The sequence below is a fragment of the Podarcis muralis genome, chromosome 2 (assembly GCF_964188315.1).
Source record: "Podarcis muralis chromosome 2, rPodMur119.hap1.1, whole genome shotgun sequence".
NCBI classification, from domain to species: Eukaryota; Metazoa; Chordata; class Lepidosauria; order Squamata; family Lacertidae; genus Podarcis; species Podarcis muralis.
In genome coordinates, this window is record NC_135656.1 from 29743932 (window position 1) to 29756954 (window position 13023).

Consider the following 13023-nt stretch of genomic DNA (forward strand, 5'->3'; position numbering starts at 1 on the left):
TGCTGATTTAGCAACAGATAAGGCTATCTGTCACATTGCAAGAAGTAGTATGGATTCTAGCAGATGCATACACAGGCATACCTTACGGCATCTGTTGTATCTCCTTCTACGGCATACACAAAGTCATTGTGTAGGCCAATGAGATAACTAGCCAAGGCAGTGGAACAAAGGCCTAGGCCACGTCGGCGAGGCAAAAGGATCTCAAACTCACTCTCCAGGGTTAAGTCAGTATCACAATAACCTTTGGGAAGTATAATTTCACCTGCAATGGAGGAAGGAAACATCAGTGAGCAACAGGCCCAGACCACTGGTGGGTGCTCCTGTTATGTACTGAAGTTCTCAACCTGGGCCAGCAGGGGGATACTGTAGATAGTTATGCAAATGAAGGATCGAAAGTGACGTTCAGTGATTGGATAGTTTGTATGCAAATGAAGGATCAAAAGTGACGTTCAGTGATTGATAGTTTTAGAAAGTTGCAACAGTTACATTGTTCTGGAGCTCTATATAAGCAGGCAGACTGAGCTCTTCAGTTCAGTTCTATTCTGGCCTCTGAATAAACAAGAGTTGTTGAAGAATCGCTGTGTCGTCTGATATGTTCGCCCACAACTTAACACTGGCGACAAAGATGGGATCGATGGACATCAGAGCACAGCTAGATGCAGCCACCCTCTGAACTGAGCTGAATCACTGAGCTGAATCACTGAGCGAAATCACAGAACCAATTCAGAGCTGACTGTTCTGACTAGAGCACAGTGTTCCATCCATCGCCCTCTACACCGGCATGGGAATCATGGCTTCGCTTGTGCCTCTACCGCCATTTGCGCCAGCCTCTGAATCATGGGACTCCTACCTCCTCGCTTGGTTTGACTGCTACCTCCAAGCCAACGAGCTGACGAAAGTATCACAGGAGCATAAGCGGGGCCTATTCCTCAGCCTCTGTGGGCCTGAGGTGTTCGAGACAGCCCGAGCATTGGTTGTGCCTGTAGCAGTCCAGGTGTGATGGCCTGGGAATCCGATTCAGAGGCTGAACCGGAGGAATCCCAGCCTGCACAGGAGTCCCCGCCTCCAGGGCCGGCTGAACTGGGCCAGGGCCTTGATTCTGAAGCGCCTGCACCTGTGCCGGATCCTCAGGAGCAGGCACCAGGTGAATCCACTCTGGCTCTGGAGGTGGTTGAGGACTCAGTGCCTACAGGTGAGTCTCCCCCTGGGTCCAGTAACCCTTCAGCCTCTCCTGAACTGCAGAGGCTCAGGGCAGAGAGGCAGAGGGAACTGGTTTCTCCCAGGAGGAGTGCTTGCCTTAAGGCCAGGAGAGGCGGGTCTCCTGGGGGCTGGGACCGCCCCTGGCCTCAGAGAAGATAAAGGCCAGTCAGCCCGGTCCCAGGTTGCGGGAGCAACATCGTTGAAGAGCTGTTTCGGCCAGCACCCAGTCCAGTTCCCCCAGAGTTCCTGTCCTTGCCCAGCTCCTCGCTGTGGACCCCGCTTCGCCCGTGGAGGACTGTCTGCTGACCCTAGACTCAGGTCCTGGACCTCGCCCCACGGTAACCTCCCCCCTGGACCAGCACACCAGGCAACACTGTGGGACACAATCCAAGAGAAGCTCCGCAACCACTACGCACCAAAGCTGTCCAAGATTGCTGCCTGCCATGTGTTCTACCACCAGAACCAGGCAGAGGGGGAGTCAATCAACAACTACACCACCGCCCTCTGACAGGCTGCAATGCACTGCGAGTTCTGAGACTTAGACGATGCCCTGATGGATCTAATAGTCTGTGGGGTCCGGGACATTCATCTGCGACGGCATCTCCTCGCCAAGCCAGACCTCATGCTGCAGAAAGCCACTGAGGAGGCTGTGGCCTCAGAAGCCCAGGAGATCCGCAAGGCCAGCAGCCCGCCTTTTGCTAGGAAGCTAGTTCCAGTGCATCACGAAGAGGCCAGCAGTGATGAGGCATCCTCCAGTGAAGACGATGACATGCACCAGACAAAGCGGGAGCGCAGGAAGTTCCAAAAGAAGTCCAAGGGCCAACCGGAATGTGCCGGCTGCGGAGGCAACCATTCCTGTGCCAAGTGTCGATTCAGAGATGCCATCTGTCGGAAGTGTTCCAGAAGGGGCCACATCGCTAAGGTCTGCCAATCGGCTCCATCTGACACCCTTCCTTCACTGACTCGCAAGTCCAAGTCTTCACTCCAGTCCACCAACGAAAGCTGTTTCGCTCTCACCAACTGCCGCTGCCCATCTGGAACCACGATTGGCCAAACCGACTTGCCTACGCGACGCAAGCTGAACGTCACGGTGCTCATTGAAGGAGCTCCATGTGACATTGAGATCGACACCGGGTCTGCCTTGTCCATCGTGTCTTGGACAGCACCATCAAAAGCCTTCAAGGATTTTTCGGGCCTGCTCCAACTGGTGGTGGTCGAAGGTCAGCGGCCAAGCCTCCTAGGGCTAGACTGGTTTGATGCCCTCGGCCTGGAAATCACCGGCATCAACTGCATCTCTAACGCAGAGACTGAGGGTCTGGTCAAAGACTTTGCTGAGGTTTTTGACGGCACTTTGGGGCAATATACAGGTACGCCCATCTCCTTTAGCCTTGATCCACAAGTTGCCCCCATCAAGCTAAAGCCACGCCGGGTTCCCTTTGCTCTCAAGGCGAAGGTGGACGAAAAACTGGACAAGCCCAAGGAGTTTTGGAGCCGGTTGACCATGCCAAGTGGGAAACCCCCATCATCACGTCTGTCAAGCCAGACGGGTCGGTGAGAATCTGCGCTGACTACAAGTGCACGATCAACAAGGCACTTCAGCAGCACGCTTATCCGGTTCCTGTTGTCCAACACCTGCTGCATTCCCTGGGTGAGGGTAAGGTCTTCGCTAAGCCGGACCTTGCCCAAGCCTATCAACAACTGCCCGTCTATGATGCCACTGCTGAAGCCCAGACGATCGTCACCCACCGAGGGGCATTCCGTTGCCGCCAGTTGCAGTTCGGGGTGAGTGTGGCTCCTGTGGGGAGACCGCATCGTGATTCCCCAAAGACTCCGTCAACGTGTCGTAGAGGCTCTGCATGTTGGCCACCTGGGAATCGTCAAAATGAAGGCGTTGGCTCGGTGTTACGTTTGGTGGCCTAACATGGACGATGCCATCACTGCCTGGGTTTCCGCCTGTCAAGCGTGCCAAGAATCGAGGCCTGCGCCACCGGCAGCTAAGGAACACACCTGGGAGACGCCCAAGACACCCTGGTGCACATCGATCTGGCCAGCCCCTTTCACAGCTGGACCTTTATGGTAGTGGTGGACGCCTATTCCAAATGGCTGGAGGTGGCCCTGATGCCCTCCACCACTGCTGAGGCCATCATCTGGGTGCTGCAAGGCCTCTTTGTGACGCATGGGTGTCCTGATGTCCTTGTCTCCGACAACGGACCACAGTTCACGTCAGGCAATTTTGAGCGGTATCTTTTGGGACTGGGCATCCGCCATGCCCTAATAGCACCATTTCATCCATCCAGCAACGGGCAAGCAGAGAGAATGGTGCGCTCAGCAAAAGAGGCACTGGTGCGCCTGGACTGGGGAGATTGGCACGAGCGGGTCACTGAATACTTGTTCGTACAACACATCACCCCTCATGCGGCCACAGGGCGGAGTCCTGCCAAACTGCTTATGGGCCGCCGCCTCAGGTCCCCGCTCGACCGGCCACACCCAGACTTTGCCGTGGCCGAACCCCCAGGCTGTGCCAACACGCCATGGTCATTTGTTCCAGGAAACCAGGTCTTTGCCCGGAACTTTGTGGGGGACATTCCTTGGGTGCCAGCCACAGTAGTGGGAGTCACTAGACCTCACTCGTACCAGGTGGCACTCGAAGACGGACGCTTGTGGCGCTGGCACATAGACCAGCTTAGGCGCAGGGTTGGGGACTTGGACACTACCGTAGTGCCCCCAACTGCACTCGTGGCTCCGGAAGAGACACTTACAGATGGTGAGGCTCCACCTACACCTCTCTCACAAACTGTCGGCGTGGAGCCGAACCAAGACACTTCAGAGGGTCTGCCAGACTTACCACAGACTCAGACCACTGCCGTGCCTAACATTCCGCCAACTCCACTTGCGGAGGTTCCACCCACAGCAGCGGATCCGGGGGACTTGGTTTCAACGCCACCTAGGGTCGCACCACAGCCTCAGCAAGAATTGGGTGGCCCCCCGGACTTGGCTACCAGTCCCCGGTGGTCTGGCAGAGTTTCCAAGCACCCAACTTATTTAAAGGACTATGTTGTTGGACATGTATCACTGTTGGTCTAAGTATGTGAAATGTAACCGATATGCTTTTTTGCCTGATTGAACCATTACGTGTAGTGCTGTATATAAGGAAACCATTACGATTGTAACTAACACCTTATCTCGGTGGGGAGGGGTGTTATGTACTGAAGTTCTCACCCTGGGCCAGCAAGGGGATACTGTAGATAGTTATGCAAATGAAGGATCGAAAGTGACGTTCAGTGATTGGATAGCTTTAGAAAGTTGCAACAGTTACGTTGTTCTGGAGCTCTATATAAGCAGGCTGACTGAGCTCTTCAGTTCAGTTCTATTCTGGCCTCTGAATAAACAAGAGCTGTTGAAGAATCGCTGTGTCGTCTGATATGTTCGCCCACAACTTAACAGCTCCCCTTTTCTTTTTGATCATTTCTGGCTTTTTAAAAAATCATCATCATTTGTTGACTCCAATACTTTCTGAAAGCCAGAAGCAAGTCTTGGGCATTCTGGATGAACAAATGGATTGTGTTACATCCTACCAATTAATCTCTCTATGTTAAAGGGAAACGAGTATTGCAAAGGGAGAGAATACTAGAAGGAATAGCTTATTTAGACCTCAACAGATAAGGCTAGAGAGTTTCTTTCAAAGTTAAAAAATAAAAGGGAAAGTTTGGCCTGCCATGAATAAATAAGACCAGCTCTTCATTTGGGTGATAGGGGAGGATAAAAGTTCAGTGTGCCCTGTTTCTATTTACATTTTTGAAGTTTTATAAGCAAAAGTCTGTATAAAAATTATGCACATTTTCCTAACATATTTCCCAGTCTACAGAATGCATTTAGTACATTAAATTTAACAATGTAAACTGGCAATTTACCATGGGTTTCCAAGGATAATCTCAGCTTGTTCCATACATCCAGAAATGTATTCACTCTGTTTTTCATAAGATTCTTGAATTCTGCAGAAAGCATAAGGAAACAAACTGCAAGTCAAGATTGTGAAGTTCTGTAGCTCTTTCTAAGAGTGCCTCAAGCGCAGCAAGATCTGTTACAAAGAATTAGAATCTAAAAGCAGCCTTGCTGGAGAGGTCATCTAGTTCAGCATCCTTAATTGTACTTCTGTTGTGCCCATTATGCCTATATCATGTACTTTGATTGTACACAATATGTCCATAATCAGAAAAGTGATGGTTTCCCCCAGGAATCCATCTGACTTTCTCCTTTAGGCATGCAATGGGTGATAGATATACTGTACACAAGTTAACAAACTCTCCTGTCATTGGGGCTGTTTTGTAAGTTTAAAACTTGGTGTGAATCACTTGACTTAATGCTATTTATGCTTTGCTAACTTGATCTATGGCATGGCAGTCTCACCTGGTGAAGCCTTGTTGAGGAAATCTCTAATTGTTTGGTATTCCAGCTCAGACATGTTCTGGAACCTCTTCACCAAGTCTTTCTGCAGGGCCAGAATTTCTGGCAAAAACTTCACCAGCTTCAATTCAGCTTCCTAGAAATGAAGCAGAGTAAGGCAAGTCAGACTGAAAAGGTTGAAGATACCTGAATTAAACCTCCTCCTCTACACTTATTGAATTCTGCCAGTTTTTTAATAGGATTACATTTCCACTTGAGAAGTATGAAGTTTGTTGAATTTGAAAAGGCATTTCCAATATATGTTATGGAACAGGCCATACATTTTCTTGATGTAATAAGTATTGAAGAACATATATAGAACATTTTACACAAATTTTAGTTAGTAGTAGTGTTAAATGAAATAGAAGGTTTTATACTGAGCAAAAAGAATGCTCAAGGGTTGTCAAATTAATTAATTTCCCCATTGTGATTTATTTTAATGGTGAAATCAGGATTGATCAAAATCACATTAATTTTTGAAAGGAGTCATTTTTATCTGAGGGCTGTCTATTAAAATTTGACAACCTTTCTCCCCCTCATATTATTTTTTCTACTCATTAATTGTAAATAAACTATGAGAAGTTATGAGAAGGTAATAGTGCAGTACCATACAAGTCCTTTCCTAACTCCCCAGAATCCTATTTTTATGTATCATTTATATAGTTAAACCTTTGGAGAATGTGCTCAGTATGGAGCCTCCAGACTTAAGAATGCTGATTAATCTTCAAGTGAACAGGTAAAAATAGTATTTGAGTGAGAATAATAGTACAGATTAATTATCTATTATTTTAAAATGGTCATTGTTTGAATTTTATCAGCTTTTGACAAGTAGTTGACAGGAGAGCATCTGTTCTTAAGATCAAAGTGAAAGGAAGATGCAAGGCTGTGTATTTTATTACTTCCTTTATTTATGAAGATTAGCTCACATTCATTATGAAGAGCGGCCTGCACTTTAGTGCCTGCGCTTTGGTTTCTGACTCATATACCCCATGAAAGGGCCACTGAAGAAGAAGAAGAAGAAGAGTTTGGATTTGATATCCCGCCTTTCACTCCCCTTCAGGAGTCTCAAAGCGGCTAACATTCTCCTTTCCCTTCCTCCCCCACAACAAACACTCTGTGAGGTGAGTGGGGCTGAGAGACTTCACAGAAGTGTGACTGGCCCAAGGTCACCCAGCAGCTGCATGTGGAGGAGCGGAGACGTGAACCCGGTTCCCCAGATTAGGAGACTACCGCTCTTAACCACTACACCACACTGGTAAAGAACTGGACATGCTCACCTTTTGCAAAAACTTCCACAAGATGGGCACCGTTTCCTTGCCATCTTTCTGCTGGACAACATGCTCCAGGTGCTCAACTGAAATCCTCTTCCTGCAGCTCCACATCCTGGAACAGTGTACAGTGCTGTTGCTGGGTAGTTCAGACAGGAAGGTTGCAGGGTCACCATATATAATTTTTGCTATTGAGTTGGAAGCCATTGTCTTATCTTCACTGATCTGTTGATTCACATCCAGAAGTGTTTTATCCAGAAACTGCATGGGTGTAAAAGAAAGCGAGTCAATATAAGAAGTGGCCTCTTTCTTAAAAAGAAAACAAAAGCCTCCCACCATGTCAGGCATTCTGATAAATAGGGCATTGTGTTTTACAAATATTCTTAAGTAAAAAAAATATGGTAGTTCACTGATTTTTTTGTTCAATAAGCAAGTAGTAAAATGAAACATTGTTAATGTGCCCCCTGCCAGGGATACCATGAAAAAGAACAGAATAGCACAAGTAAAATTTGGTGTTACAATAATAATAGTCTTCTTTATGTGATAGTGGAATTTCTGAAGGACAGAGAGCTTCCAGCTTATGGGTGTCCACTTGGAAGAACATTAACTATGAATATATTCCAAAATCAACAGTCAAGCAATACCTTTCTTGGAACCCATCAAAATGTCACAGTTTTCCAGAACTCTTCATCATTTTTGTGAAGAACACAAAAGCTTGCCACATTTTTGTGACATTTTGGTTGGTTCCAACAAAGGTATCGCTCAATTGTTAAAAATGCCTGATTTCTCCAAGGAGATAACACAGGAAATTTGGTGTTTCACTTTATTTAGAAATATACAAACAGAACCTAACTGAACCAATCGGGCAGGCGCCTTCCTAAGATGAAGTGGTATCACCTCTGATTCTACTGGAGCAATGAAAAGTTCTGACCTTCTTTTCCTATTTTTGGAAGGATTTGAGAAACTCTTTCCATGTCAGTCTCCAACAATACAACTCTCTAAAAGTCACCCAAAATATGTTTGCCAGTAAACAGAATACTGGCTAGGTTGGAGCAGTTTTAGCATCAATGCCTCAGTTCCATAAAGACTCTCCTCCTGCAAAGAGGGGAGGGAATCTCCGCCTCAAGCAGGGGGCGTTAGCCCCCTGCCACCCACTTACCTGGCTGGCGCACCACGCCCACGGGCAAGTGCCCATCCAGGCAGCTTGAAGGGGGCGTGGACAGCAGCTTGTTGCTGCGCCAGCTATGCAGTCTCACTTTTCGCCATCTCGTCACGAGTCAATCAGCTAGGAGTCATCGCAGGGAAGAGCTCAGCCACGAGGTTTGGAGTCGGGGTGTGTGTGTGTGTGTGTGTAGGCTGCCTGGTTCCTGGCTTGCCTTTTTAAATTTAGGAGGCTTGCGTGCGCTCATTGCTTTGCTGCTTTTAAAAACCCAGGCATCCAGGTTTGCCTTGCTGTGTCCTCTTTTCCGTGTAAAAACTTACATTTAACCTTCTATTTCCCCCCACTCCTGGTGCTTGATTTGTTTGTGCGGTCTAAGTGCGAATTACCTTTCTTAAGCTGCAGCTTGTTCCCTTGCCCAGCACATGGTCTCTCCGCCCCCAGCGAGGTCTGAGTGTGAGTGTGGCTCCGTCTTTCTTTCTCCCTCGTCTCCTCATTTTCCTTCCCCTGCCTCTGCCTTGGTGGCTGTGCATTTTATTTTAATTTTTGGCCAGGGTGCTTGTACGTTTTCCCCTCTATTGCCCTTGCCTGTCCGATTGCGTGGCTGGTCTGGGTGACTGAGTGGGTTTGCCTTACATTTTAATTTGTTGGCCAGGGTGCTTGTACGTTTCCCCCCTCCATTGTCCTTGAGAGCCTGGATAGCTCAGTTGGTTAGAGCATGGTGCTGATAATGCCAAGGTTGCAGGTTCGATCCCTGTATGGGACAGCTGAATATTTCTGCATTGCTGGGGTTGGACTAAATGATCCTCAGGGTTCCTTTTCCTGTTCCTCTCTAATTTTAAGTCGTGTGTGTGTGCTTCAAGTGTGTGTTTGTGCCTGCCGTTTGTTGATTTATTACTCTTCTAGCGTGGGTTTAATTTACCCTGCCATCCCTTCCATTGGTACCACTTAAATCGGGAGCCCCCTGTAAACAGAATACTGGCTAGGTTGGAGCAGATTTAGCATCAATGCCTCAGTTCCATAACCTGCAATTATGTATAGCAACTGTGTTAGCATTCACTAATCTAGCTTCCATTTGAAAGGCATTTAAGAAGGCAAGGAAGAATGCAGAGAGGTTTTATTGGAAGTGTAGCTGAAGTCCTTATCCATGTGCTCATGTTAAAGTAATTTATTGCACTAAGTGAAGAGAGCTCCAGTGATGGCAGAGCCAATGGATGAGTGCCATGAAAGAGGTATCAAAATCACCTTGAAAGTAGATTATGCTCTCCAACATGTAGCTTGGTCTCAGAGGGCAGAAGAGCCCTGAAAATCAAAACCACAACTGGGGCATCTATCTTGGGAGATGTATATATGACAATATTTGGAGAAATATTTCTCCCTAAAAGTACACATATGTGGTACAGATTTTAAGAAGGAGAGGCAATTATTGTTAGTGGCTGTTCATTATTAGATCTTTGGGCAGGGGGGATGGTCTTTACAGCTCCTTGATCCCTGTTTTGAAATTTAAGAGGAACATGGCAGGAGAGGTTTTACATGCCAAGGACAATATTGCCATGGATTTTTACATGTGCAACTAATATAGTAGGGGCATACTGTTTCATTTACATTTGTCCTGCATACTTTCATTAAATCAGATTTTTAAAAAATGAGTTTCTCATGTTGCTAACATGCATGGTAATCTCTTCCAAAATATTATGCCTATTTGCACTTCATTGGCTGAATGTTATTGTCTCCCTTGAGATGTAGATCCAATCATATCACACTCAGCACTCACAATATTTCTTCTCTACATATTCAGATATGCTTCTGCATTAACAGGTAAAATGCATGTTCAGTGTTTCACTGTAGTCATAGGCATACATCATTGTACTGTATACCTGTTACATGGCTTAGCAATGGAATACATATGATCCATTGATCAATAATTAAATCAGTGTACTGTTAGTGATGCACTTAATTTTATTTACCTTTAGTTCTGGAAGAACAACATTTCGAGCAACAACTCCTTCCCAATCATTTCTGTACTGCTTCGTAGAGAGTAGACTGTCAGATCTCCCTGTAAAAGAACATTTATTGTGTGTCATTCCCCTCTCTCTCCTAGCATGAAGTTACAGTACAACTTCATACAGTACCTTCATGCAAAACTTGTGTGATTTCAACCTTGTGCAGGTGAAAGCCAGCCAGCTGAATTTGTGCAAATTAAGTGCACACAAGGCAGAGAACTTAAAAGCTCCCTTTGTGCATGGTTTTCCTGGACCTGAAAGAGCCTTTAAGCTCTCTGCCTTGCTGACCAGGCTCTGGGATGCTCTTGTGCAAGCTTTTAAGATGCTCTCATGAGATCTGACAGGAAGTTGGATGGCCTCTGAGATCTCATGAGGGGAGGGAAGTAGAGCCTTCAATGTGGAGTTCCTCAGGGTTCAATTTTGTTCTTTTTGGTGTTTAACATCTACATGAAACCACTGAGTGGGGTTATTCAGAGGTTTGGGGTATATTGTCAGCAAGATGCTGATGCCACACAGCTCTACTCCTTTACATGTGCAAGTGTGGCAGTGGATGAGCTGGACCATTGAGTTGCCTTGGTAACAGACTGAATGAGAGCCAACAAACTGAAGCTCAATCCAGATTAAGACTGAGGCACTGTTAGTGGGCTGTTCCCTAGACCAGATGGATGGGAAGTTGCCTGCTCTTGTTGGGGTTACACTCCCTCTGAAGGTGCGGGTATGTAGCTTGGGGGTACTTCTGGATTCTTTGCTGTCGCTTGAGGCTCAGGTGGCCTCAGTGGTATGGAGTGCCTCCCCTCAAATTTGGCTGGTGGCCCAGCTGTGCCCCTATCTGGACAGGGACAGCTTAACTTCTGTACTCTATGCTCTGGCAACCCCAAGGTTGATTACTGCAACATATTATACGTAGGACTGCCTCTGAAGATGGTTGGGAAACTTCAGCTGCTGCAGAATTCGGCAGCCAGGTTGCTCACCAGGGCAAGACAGTTTGAGCATATTAAACTGATCCTGGTCCAACTGCACTGGCTGTTAGTCAGTTTCCGGGCTCAATTCAAAGTGCTGGTTTTGACCTATAAAGCCTTAAAGGACTGCAATACCTCAGTGACTGCCTCTCGCCATACAAGCTGAGGTGGACCCTGCTATCATTATCTGAGGCCCTTCTTCATGTGCCTCCCCCACAAGAGGTCTGGAAGGCGGCAACATAATGATGATGATGATGATCCCAGAGCCCAGAGAGCAAGAAGGAGAGCTTAAAAGGGGTAAGGCCCACTCAGCATGCCTGCTCCAGAAGGTAAGGATAGTCGCATGGGGGTGGTTCAAGCACACACTTTTTGCATTTACACACTATCCCCAGAACATAATCCCTGCACAAGATGTGATCATACTGAATTTAGGATGGGGCAACTATGTAAAGTGGCAGTCATTTAAGATTATTTGCAGCACTTCCTACAATATAGTCTTAAAAACAAGGTGCTTTTAGAAGCAATGTATCTATACGACCATTCATTACTACTACATCCTATAATTCTTTGCTTTATCATAATCAATATTGCAATTCAACCCTACATAGCTCTGAAAGGGACTTTTGCAACAAAATACAGAACAACAAATAACGCAAACTGGGCCATTTTAGAAAGCTGTTTGCTGCTGCCACTAGCACCTTTGAAATACAATGCCGAAGTCTATGCCGCGGGTTTTATCACTGATTTATTTAAGCAGCCACATACTGCAAGCTGCTCTCCTTACATTGGCCTGTCTGTTGGCAAGGCTCCTTGAGAAGGCTACAAAGAATGAGATGGACAACATTGGTGGTTTCATCAGCACTCTTCCCAAGAGTATTCTTCAGCTGCTCCAAGTCCTTATGAATATGCTGCATGAGAAAGCTCACCGGATCCTGAACTGGTGGCTTTATGATCTGTAGTAGGGACTTCAACAACAGAATGCAATATTCAGAGCAATCAATGTGCAGTGCTACTGCAAGGCATGCAGAGTACCAGTCAAACAAAACCTGAGTTTTTGTACAAATCCATTAAGTGATCTTTACATATCTTTATAGTAAAGACTCTTGGCTGCAATTGTGGGAACTAGCATCTGCTATGATCTCCCCTTACATAATCCGAGGAGACTTGATTTTTCAAGTAACTCAGTTCTGAATACCGTATTTTTCGCTCTATAGGACGCACCCAACCATAAGACGCACCTAGTTTTAGAGGGGGAGAACAAGAAAAAAAAATTCTCTCCCTCTCTGTGCAGCGCCCCTTCAGCTAAGTGGCAGGAGAAGTGGAGCCCCTTCCATTTCTCCTCCCGCTTCGCTGAAGGGGTGCTCCACAGAGAGGGAAAGCTGTGCAGCGTCTCTCCAGCGAAGCGAAGCCAGGAGAGCGAGAGGGGTCGGTGCGCACCAATCCCTCTTGCTCTCCTGGCTTCAGCGAAAGCAACATGAAGCCTCCGGAGTGCAGCGGGAACTCCCACTGCACTCCGTAGGCTTCGAGTTGCTTTCGCTGAAGCCATGGAGCCTGCATTCGCTCCATAAGACGCACACACATTTCCCCTTAATTTTTGGAGGGGAAAAAGTGCGTCTTATAGAGCGAAATGTATGGTAAGTCTTCATCAGCTCCCTCCCAGCAATGCATATCCTGTAGAATTGTATGGCAATAGTTTTCTTTTAAAAATACCTGAGGATTTTCTGTGGCTCCCAGAAGTAATGCCAAATGAGTGAGCAAGCGAATCAAAATTAAGACAGCTGGTGACATCCCCCTCTCAGAGGCTATATTGCCTCCTCTTTTTTCAGGGTCTCCAAGAACATGGCCAGTTTGTGTCCTATCGATCTCAGTCCTGAATGGAATAATGCATAGTGAAAGTGCATGCTTGCTACAAAAAAAGAGATTTAAGATCTATGATTTGCAGACAGTGTGAGCCAGTAATTGCTATCTCATGGGATGATCGATCTAAGGTT

The 13023-nt window shown here is 46.7% G+C and overlaps 1 protein-coding gene and 1 non-coding gene across 2 annotated transcripts in view; one reads left to right on the forward strand and one right to left on the reverse strand.

Moving 5' to 3' along the window:
- LOC114588968 (E3 ubiquitin-protein ligase RNF213-like) overlaps positions 1-13023 on the reverse strand; it is a 57887-nt gene that overhangs the window by 4205 nt on the left and 40659 nt on the right. Inside the window, exons 34-40 of the mRNA XM_077920131.1 lie at positions 12743-12938; positions 11798-11997; positions 10038-10122; positions 6921-7172; positions 5608-5740; positions 5112-5192; positions 82-262 (exon numbers count right to left, since the gene is read on the reverse strand). Coding sequence (XP_077776257.1) covers positions 82-262; positions 5112-5192; positions 5608-5740; positions 6921-7172; positions 10038-10122; positions 11798-11997; positions 12743-12938 — 1128 coding nt within the window. The remainder of the gene's footprint in view (positions 1-81; positions 263-5111; positions 5193-5607; positions 5741-6920; positions 7173-10037; positions 10123-11797; positions 11998-12742; positions 12939-13023) is intronic.
- Positions 8763-8836, forward strand: TRNAI-GAU (transfer RNA isoleucine (anticodon GAU)). The gene has a single exon. It is a non-coding gene; the product is annotated as a tRNA-Ile (tRNA).